At 37.9% G+C, this 9,173-nt stretch overlaps 2 protein-coding genes across 4 annotated transcripts; one reads left to right on the forward strand and one right to left on the reverse strand.

Annotated features, from left to right (window-relative positions):
- Positions 1–338: 338 nt before the first annotated feature.
- On the reverse strand, positions 339–4,777 carry LOC110912129 (probable aldo-keto reductase 2). Its single transcript, XM_022156800.2, has 5 exons — positions 4,464–4,777; positions 4,080–4,277; positions 1,319–1,491; positions 1,119–1,221; positions 339–890 (listed from the first exon to the last, which is right to left on the reverse strand). Exons 1-5 carry the CDS (start codon positions 4,674–4,676, stop codon positions 555–557), a joined length of 1,023 nt encoding a protein of 340 aa, XP_022012492.1. The 5' UTR covers positions 4,677–4,777; the 3' UTR covers positions 339–554.
- Positions 4,677–6,850, forward strand: LOC118487640. Of its 3 annotated transcripts, none has more exons than XM_035984714.1 (4): positions 4,677–4,800; positions 5,909–6,086; positions 6,168–6,236; positions 6,444–6,850. In XM_035984714.1, exons 2-4 carry the CDS (start codon positions 5,940–5,942, stop codon positions 6,567–6,569), a joined length of 342 nt encoding a protein of 113 aa, XP_035840607.1. In that variant the 5' UTR covers positions 4,677–4,800; positions 5,909–5,939; the 3' UTR covers positions 6,570–6,850. The 3 variants fall into 3 exon arrangements, with proteins under 3 accessions (XP_035840607.1, XP_035840605.1, XP_035840604.1); XM_035984712.1 differs by having other exon boundaries at positions 4,733–4,871; positions 4,968–6,086; positions 6,444–6,848; XM_035984711.1 differs by lacking the exon at positions 4,677–4,800 and adding an exon at positions 4,837–5,103 and having other exon boundaries at positions 6,444–6,849.
- Positions 6,851–9,173: the final 2,323 nt, after the last annotated feature.

Consider the following 9,173-nt stretch of genomic DNA (forward strand, 5'->3'; position numbering starts at 1 on the left):
TATATATATATATATATATATATATAGGCTAAGAATATGTTTATAGAGAATCTTAGATGTCACTTTAAGTAACATCTATTGATCAATCCTCTCTTTACAAAATGTTATGAAAGTGTCATTGTAAAATATCTATGATATACCGTATGTGAGTTTAAAGTGGAAAATACTGAGAGAGTTGAGAGGTAATCCTTAAGTCTTGTAATCCTTACTTGTTCAATATTAATCGGCCATGACTTATGATGATTAAATTTGTGTATTTCTCATTTCTATGTGAATGGATTGTTATTTTATTCCATTGCAATTCACAATTAATTTCAATTCAAATAACTCGAAGCGACTTTTAGATTCGACAAAGTCCAAACATGAACCCGCATGTATTTATTCTGCTCAAGGTCTCGGCTGCTTACATCACAACCAAGTTTCAAAACACGATACAAGGTTATTACAGGAATACATAGCGATTTAAGTGTATACAAGCATATGACTCACAAACAACTTGCAGCTATGATATGTTTACACAAAAAAAAAAAAACCGATAGCAGCAGCGGTTAAGATTAAGCTTTCCAAGATGACAATGGAGGAGTGTCAGAGTCCGCATACGTGGAAAGACCCGAACCATATCGCTCTCCCTTGACTGAATCAGCTGATGCAATGGATTCAAGTTCAGCCATCTCTTCTGGCGTTAGCTTGACGGATAACGCTCCTATGTTTTGTTCAAGATTTTCGATCTTGGTGGTTCCTGGAATGGGGACTACGTCATTTCCCTGGTGGTGAACCCAGGCCAGCGATAGCTGTGAAGGGGTGCACCCTTTCTTTGATGCAAGTTCGTTAACCCTCTCGAACAAGATCTTGTTGTGCTCCAGATTTTCAGGTTGGAACCTCGGTAGGTACTACAAAATGAAAATTTCAAACCAGAATTATCTAATTAGGAACCTGGTCAAAAGTTGTCCGATATGTACTTTTAGTACATACAACTGAACTTATGAATTCGACATATTATCACAAAGTATGTATATGTTCTACTAATATATTTCTTTGCGGTCCGTCTTAACACAAATTATTTATCAGTTCTACTATAAGGATTTAAACAAAACGTGTTCCGGGTCAACTGGACATACCTTACGGAAGTCGCCATCTTCCAACTTCTCGAGCATCTTAGGACCAGAAGAGAAGAACCCTCGTCCGAGCGGACTGTATGCAACGATCCCAATCCCAAGTTCTCTGATGAAATATGGTATAATACAGAAGTAAGAAATTTGGAATTTTGGATTTTTCATTATTCATAGCATAAGGAATATTAAAAAAGGGCGTGTCGAACCTGCAAGTAGGAATGATATCTTGTTCAACATCTCTTGTCCATAAGGACCATTCTAGTTGTATGGCGGTTATTGGGTGCACAGCATGGGCTCTTCTGATGGTCGATGCCGATGCCTCTGATAATCCAACATATTTAATTTTTCCTTCTTCCACCAGCTTCTTTAGTTCGCCCATCTAACAACAAAAAGAAAAACATTTGAAGTGATGATAAAGGAAAAAAAGAAAAACTGATTGTTTGACCCTTAAATAATCAAATGATCAGATTTCTTGCAACTAATATTAAACTATTTATTTGAATCTTAAGGATTACAACCAGTTTCCTTGTATTGGTTTAAAATGTGTGTATCAGGCGCGCATAATGCACGATATGCTTGATGCGGTGATGGAAACGCATTGTTGCAGTTGATGCGATGCAATTCCATGTGGCGCATGTGATGCGGCACCTTATGTAGTTGAGCAATATTTAAATAAATTAGGCAATGGGTCCCGAGTTTTTCTAAACATATTGAACAAATGTGACCAAAGATATGAGAATATCTTTAATTTGAGTGTTTAAAAGCAATGTTTTAAAAACCGGTATTACCATTTCCAAATGTAAATCCGGTACGAAACACCCCGGTAAATAAGTAAAACGGCATAAGGTTTGTACCGGCGGTAAAATCCGGTATACCGGCTTAAAACGTAATACCGGTACCGGCCCAGGGTTATTTTAGTTTGGGTTGTTACTTATTTTTATTATATATATTAGTTATCTTACGTAATTTTTATATATTATGATTATTCGTAACTAAAAGTTCTTATTTAATATTGTATGAAACGAAAATAGTTATCCTCTAGTTGATGAGGATGACGATAATAGTGAATTTCATCTTTTATGCGATCGTAAACTATATGTATTCAATACTCAAATGCCTTAAACATATCATACACTTTCATTTAAAAGAGTTTGTTCGAAGATTTTTTATTATCTTTTGGATTATTTTTTATTAGGCTGAACGGTATGGTGACGGAGGGATGGACGGCGACGGGGGTGGCAGGATGGGGTGACGGAGCGGCGCCGAGAAGAAAGAGGGGGGCCCACATGTTTTGGTCCGTCCTGGACGTCGAGAAACAGACGGAGAGGACGGTGACGGGATGAAGACCGGGGGGGGGGGGGGATGGGGTGACGGCCGGCGCCGGGGCTGAGGACGGCCATACCGTCCAGCCTTACGGATTTACTTTTGGATCATCTTTTAATATGTAATCATGCATTTTTGTATTAACTTTTGAGTTGATGTTGTAATTTATAAAATCATAGAGTTAGCTAGTCAACCTGGTTGAACCGCTAGGTACAACCCGGTTCAACCGGTTGAACCATTTTTTCACCTAATCCGGTTTGATTTAAAAACCGGTTTTTAAAACATTGTTTAAAAGTTAACAAGTTAAAATATTAACTATAAATAGTATTTTCCAACAAGGAAAGATGGGCGGCACATTGGCTTTCGGAGAGCTTTTAGGGTGTAAGGGGTGCTCACCTAAGAGGTGAGTCCCCTCTTTTACGCCCAACCAATCCTCGTGTGCCACGTCAACTCCCCTCTTAAACTCCCCTAACACCCTAAATTGATGGCGGCACTCCCCTCTTAACTCCCCTTATTTTTTTATTCAAAAAAAAATAAAAAAATAAAAAGTTTGATTGGTTGAAAGTGAGCTGGCCCACCATCTTTCCCCTCTCCTCCATCGGTGAATCCATGCCTAATTCACCCACCGATTCGGGTCACCGCATTGATGGCGGCGGTGTTCCCGATCGGGGACTACCATCACCGCAACCACTCCCCGCGTACACCCCGTCCACCCTTAGAACCAAGTTCACAGTAGCAAAAGAATAGAAACTTACTTGAAAACACAATAATCAGATAACATATTTCAAAACACCATTCCAAAATGGAGAAAAAAGCTTGTAATACCAAAGTTGGATGACATACCAACTCATGGAGAAAATAGTTATGACAATTCATGAAGCCACTTCCCTTGTTATTAATTTGGTAAATGCCATAAAAACCAACATGCTTTCCGTTTTTCTCCTAAAAGTACTTCCACTTTTTTTTGCACTTAAAAAACCAACATACTTTCTTTTTTGTCTCGTAAAAGTTCCTAAACAACTTTTTACATATAAAAGTCCCTCCACTTTTTTTTTTTTTTTTTTTGCACTTAAAAAACCAACATCCTTTCTTTTTTGTCTCGTAAAAGTCCCTGAACAACTTTTTACATATAAAAGTCCCTCCAAATGTTAAATTTGAACAAAACTATGAATATGTTTTTTTACTTATTGATATCACGTTAGAAAAGAATTCATCATTATCATCATCATACTCAGTATATCCCACCAATAGCAAAGCTAAGTAGGGTAAGATGTAGACAGCTTTAGCTTAATTGAGATGAATTAATGTTTATGTTTGATATATGACAAACCAAAGTATGTTGAATGTTTATTATTTCTTTTTCATTGGCTCTCTTTTGATGTACTAGTACACCTAAAATTCAACTAGAACAAACAAATTCTTGAACCAGGACACACCTACCTTTTTAATTTAATTTCTTTCTTTCAGTTTCTTTCAGTTGACCCATTATTAATATGAATGTTGATAGCCCTACATGTCATTACCTACCCCAGGGCTTATTGGCACCCTGATGGCATGGCAGTCCACAAATCCAAACACCCTAAAAACATTCCTAACTCAAAACAAGTTTCAAAAACTTTAAACAAGTATGAATCATCATCTAACCGTGATTTCAATGGGCACACGAGTGTCAATCCTATGCTGATAATACAGATCAATAGACTCCACCCCAAGCCGCTCCAAACTAGCTTCACAACAAGCCCGAACATACTCCGGATCTCCGCGAATCTCCCGCACACCATCATACTTAATCCCAAACTTAGTAGCCAGCTCCACCTTCCCCCTCATTCCTCCCTTTAAAGCCTGCAATCATTCATACAAATCTTTATTCCATTCCTTAGAAATTATACCAACCAAACACATTGGCAGTTAGAATTATACCAAATTACCAATTACCAAACAGGTTATTCTTTAAAGTCCAATTATATTCCAGAAAACGAACCCAAGTCAAGTATATGTATGAAGATGAAAAGGAAGTTGCTTCTTTACCTTGCCGAGAAGGATCTCGTTGGTTTTGGGCCCGTAAATATCGGAGGTGTCGAGAAAGGTGATGCCAGCGTTAATGGCGTGGTGGATGAGGTTGATCATGTCGGGTTCGGGTTTCGGGGCTCCGTAGAAGGCGGACATGCCCATACAACCTAGACCTTGAGCGGATACTTCTAGGCCCTGTGAACCCAGTTTGATTCGTGGAACTCTCGACATGTTTCTTGTGTTGTACTGATCTGATCTGCGAAAGTGATGCCAATTTAAAGGGAGTGTATGTCTTGTGGTGAAGAACAGGGGGTTGGTAATGAGCTGATGGCAGGTCAACGGAGGATGACGACAGGTGGGCGTATGCACATACGTGTATCATAAAGTAGAAACTAATATATTTGATTTTTCTTATGTCCGGCCAAGGTACCCAAAAGTAACATTAGCAAGAGTTTGTTTTCTGGAATTTCATTTCAATTTTTATCAATTAACATTTGATTCACGTATTTGTTGGAATACAAGGTTAATATGGGGGTGTTTGGGTTAGCTTATTTTGGAATTGGCCTTAATGGTACAATGTTATGGAGGTGATGGTAAGAGTTTGAGATCTTTAAGATTTATGGACGGTTGACATACCGTCTCAGGAAGGCTCATTCAGGTATGTTGAGGTCGTTTTAAACGTCGTTAAATAAAAATAAAGGTTTGTAGGTCGTATTAATTGAATTCAAATTCAAATGAATTCTATGTTTGTGTAAATGAATTCAATTAAAGTAAACGAAATCATTGACTGGTCACTGTCATCGTATTTATGATTACTCCTCTCTTCGCCCCTAGCAACCACCCCTACTACCATCTCCACCTTGGACACTGTCATCATCCAGTCACCACCACTATCCCGCCTCTTCGACTACCACCTCCATCGTGTCGTCAACCTCGCCACCCCACCACTGTCAAGTGGTGTTGATGGCGAACGAAGGCTACGGAGACGGTGTTCAAGGTGGGGGAGGGTGGGGTTGTGGGCCCGCAAAGATGACGTGGGGTGGTCAAGTACGCACGTCGGGTTCACACATTAAAAAAGATAAACCAATTATATTTCGAATATATAATAAATGTATGTTAGTTATAGTAACATTCGTTGTTAAAAAATAAAATAGTAATTGTAATTTTTAGGTAAGTTACTAAGTTCTATAATTGATACGTAAGTTACTAAGTTCTTATCATAATTTAAAAAATATAGTAAAATGCAATTTTACCCCCTGGGGTTTTACCCCGCTGACACTCTTACCCCCTAAAACCAAAATCCTCTTGTCCTACCCCCGGATGATTCCAAATGTAATCAACCTTGGCCCATCTGTCATCTTAACGTTAACTTTACCATTTGAATTTCGTGAAATGACCAAATTACCCTTCTTAATTCTTTAAAACCTTAATTTCTATATACATTTTCCCCAAACCACCTGCAGACCTATTTAAGTTCTTCGTTGATCAAGACCAATGTCTGGATGTTCTTCCAATGTGTATCGTTCCAAAGCGAGAATGATGAAAATCGAGCCGTGTGACATAATTTGTGCATGTGGTGGCCAAACACTATACAAAGAGTCTGAGTCGAAGGCAAATATGGGTTGTCGGTATTTGCGCTGTGTAAGTGACAAGATTATGCAAATGTAATTCAGTTTTGTGTAGTTTCCGAGTTGTTATGCATCTTATGATGTCTGTTTGTAGTTAGGAGGATGTGGCTTTCTTAGATGGGTTGATGTTGGTGAGGAAAAGAGATGTCAAATTTGCCATGAGGTAATGCCTACTTAAAGACAAAGTATCAAAGATAAGGATGATTTGGTTAAGTGCAAAGATAAATTGGCTGAGTACAAAGATCAAGATGTGTTGAAATGGAAGCTTTATTTAGGATGATTTGGTTAAGTGCAAAGATAAATTGGTTATTGTAATGCTATATGGTTCTTTCGCTAGTTCTTATTGTTTGTGTTAATGTTATTTTGGTAGCCACAATGTAACCCTTATGCAATTGATGAGATTCAAAAGGATGAAGTTGTAGTTGCACCAATAAAAGAACATGAAAGTTATGTATACTTTGAGGATCAAGATTTTGAGGAGAGGCGACCTTATTAGAGGAACAAAGGGCCAATGAAGAGTCATTTGAAGATCCGAAAAAAAGACTATGACCGTGAAGTGTTGGAACATGCATGAGATTACAGTTTTGACGATGAAGAGGAGGATTGATACCACAATCCATATGAAGGGGAGCATAGTTCTGATTCGGATTGGTCATGTTTAGATAATTGTCACAGGAAATAGAATAGTATACCAGTGACTGTATTAGCTATGTGTATTATTTGATTTTCTATAGTTGTAGGTTGTCTATTGGATTATGTACTTAACTAGTATTGTAATCAAATTATTTTCTGTCATATTTTTGTTTACATACATTTGATACAAGGTGGTCTAAAATGTAGCCACATATATAATCACAAAAAACCATACATTGTTTAGTTGCAAAACCATTAAAATAGTACAACAATCAAACATTGTCTAAAACAACATCCACATAATTCATCAACCATACAACAATCACAATAACCATACACACAGAGAACCTTTAACCAGGAATAACTAATCCTCAAGACTATGAATTGCGGCACCTTGAGTGGCAGTATGTGATTCTTATGAAGCAGCAGTTTTAGAACTCTCATTCCCTCCTTGATCTTTGCAGCTTCTCATGTTGTGTTCAAGGTTACCACATTTACTACACTTGGTGGTAGTGCCATTTCTGGTCATCTTGCCTCTTTTTCAAACTCCTTCTCAATATTTTTTTTCCCAAAGGCCTTCTTTTCTATTTCTTTGGCCTTCCAACCTAAAAAAACAAGAGTAAATTAATGCATACATGCATGAAAGTTCTAGAGGATTATAACAAACCTGTTTATGATGTTTGGGTGGGATAATTGTTGATGGACACTGAGAAGGAGTACACATTTCAGGCCCATTGATTGGTTCTATGACATTCTCATAGACCTTCTTCCATGTTGAGAGCCAGTACACTTCCATATGGCTGCTATACCAACTTTAATGTTGTTCCTTGACATATCCAGCTTCTGGTATACCAGCTTTAATGTTGTTCCTTGACATATCCCATATGGCTGCAACAGCATGTTTGCAAGGCAGCTATAATGCTTCGCATTTCTGTACTTTCTTTATTTAGAAAGTTATAATCGTATATCACTACTAAACTTGTAACCCGAAACTTCTATCATAATGGAAATTCACTTTTATACTTACTTTATTATACTTATACGCAATGAATCTTTAGATACGTGTTTATGTGCAAACCGAGACTTATTATACTCTCAATTCTCATTTATACATACAAGATACGTAAACCATACATGCATACACGTTACGTACTTGAAAACTTGTTAAAACATAAGTTACAACTAAAATGATAAACATTACAAAGTTTGGGGGGGGGGGTAAAGTATGAGAAAACAAACTTGGGCATGGAAAAGGGCTCCTCGCGGGGGGGCGACAGAGAAGCCCTTTCACGCCGTGGGTGGAGAGAAGGCCTGATCCACAGAAAGTTGTTTCCAGCTCTTGCATTGGCCAACTTTCCCACCTCCTTCTTCACCCAATCTCCTTATAACTTCATTTAAACCTAAAACCTAATCTACCATTATAAAACCAAGCCTCCTACACCCCCATTTCACTTTTCCAACTCTCTAAACACTCTCCTACACTCTTAAATTACTGAAAATATCAAGTTGAAGGCTGAATCTTCTAAGTCCCAAAGTGAGCTCTCATCTCACTTTTCTTCAAGTTTCTTCAATTCTTCTTCTTCTTAAAAGCTTGGAACACCTCTAGAAGTGTGTCCACAAGTTTACCATGGTAAACTAAGGTGAACATCACCATTTTGGGGCCCAAACTTTCTATTTTGAAGAAGCTTTTACTTAGAATTCCATAAACATGTTTAAACTTACTCAATCTTACACCTACCTTGCTTCTAGCCAAAGCTAAGGTTATGGAACTTGTGTAGGGTTGATTTCTATAAGTTTAGAGGTGTAAACACCCTCTAAACATTCTGTTTTGATAAGGTTTTAAACAACCTATAAGTGATGAGACCATCCAAGATTCATCATCTTTAATACGGTGAGACTTGTGTTTTGGTGAAAGTGTGAACCATGGAAGCCTTGGCTTTCCAACCTAGTTCCACTACCTCACTTGTTGATTTGTTACTTGTCTTCCCACCACTAAGTCACTAAAATAACTTCCTAGACATAAAGTGAAAAAGGCTACATCACGCCCCCAAACACTTTCTATGCTTGGGATGAACGCATCTAGCTAGCTCACTTGGTTGTTTAAGTGACTTACACAAATACTAAGTAGCTTCCAAGAATCAAAGTAAGTTAACCTCGACTCGCCTCCAACATTTGTCATGTTGGGTATGACACGCCGGGTTGTTCTTACTTGGCTACTTAGCAAACATAGTTAGTTGTACTTTTCCTTTTTTCATGACCAACCGAGTCATCAATTACGTTGGTGACTTTGTGCTTTGGGGAATCTTATAATTAGGTTTAATGGGTGTTCATCATCTTACCTCCTTGAATGACCATTCTCATGGTACCTTGATTTACATTCGTAATGTGTTAACTTTTAAATTCCTAATCCATTAAACAAAAACCGCAACTCACACACCTCAGTTTTCCCTCTTAGGGTAACTTCGGT

The sequence above is a fragment of the Helianthus annuus genome, chromosome 15 (assembly GCF_002127325.2).
Source record: "Helianthus annuus cultivar XRQ/B chromosome 15, HanXRQr2.0-SUNRISE, whole genome shotgun sequence".
NCBI lineage: Eukaryota > Viridiplantae > Streptophyta > Magnoliopsida > Asterales > Asteraceae > Helianthus > Helianthus annuus.

Coding starts and splice junctions, on each gene's coding strand:
- LOC110912129 (XM_022156800.2), bottom strand. CDS start 4,676: ATGTCGAGAGTTCCACGAATCAAACTGGGTTCACAGGGCCTAGAAGTA. Junction 1,222..1,318: donor GATATCATTCCTACTTGCAG/GTTCGACACGCC, acceptor ATATTTCATCAG/AGAACTTGGGATTGGGATCG. Junction 891..1,118: donor AAGATGGCGACTTCCGTAAG/GTATGTCCAGTT, acceptor TTCATTTTGTAG/TACCTACCGAGGTTCCAACC.
- LOC118487640 (XM_035984714.1), top strand. CDS start 5,940: ATGTCTGGATGTTCTTCCAATGTGTATCGTTCCAAAGCGAGAATGATG. Junction 6,087..6,167: donor GTTGTCGGTATTTGCGCTGT/GTAAGTGACAAG, acceptor GTCTGTTTGTAG/TTAGGAGGATGTGGCTTTCT. Junction 6,237..6,443: donor GATGTCAAATTTGCCATGAG/GTAATGCCTACT, acceptor TTATTTTGGTAG/CCACAATGTAACCCTTATGC.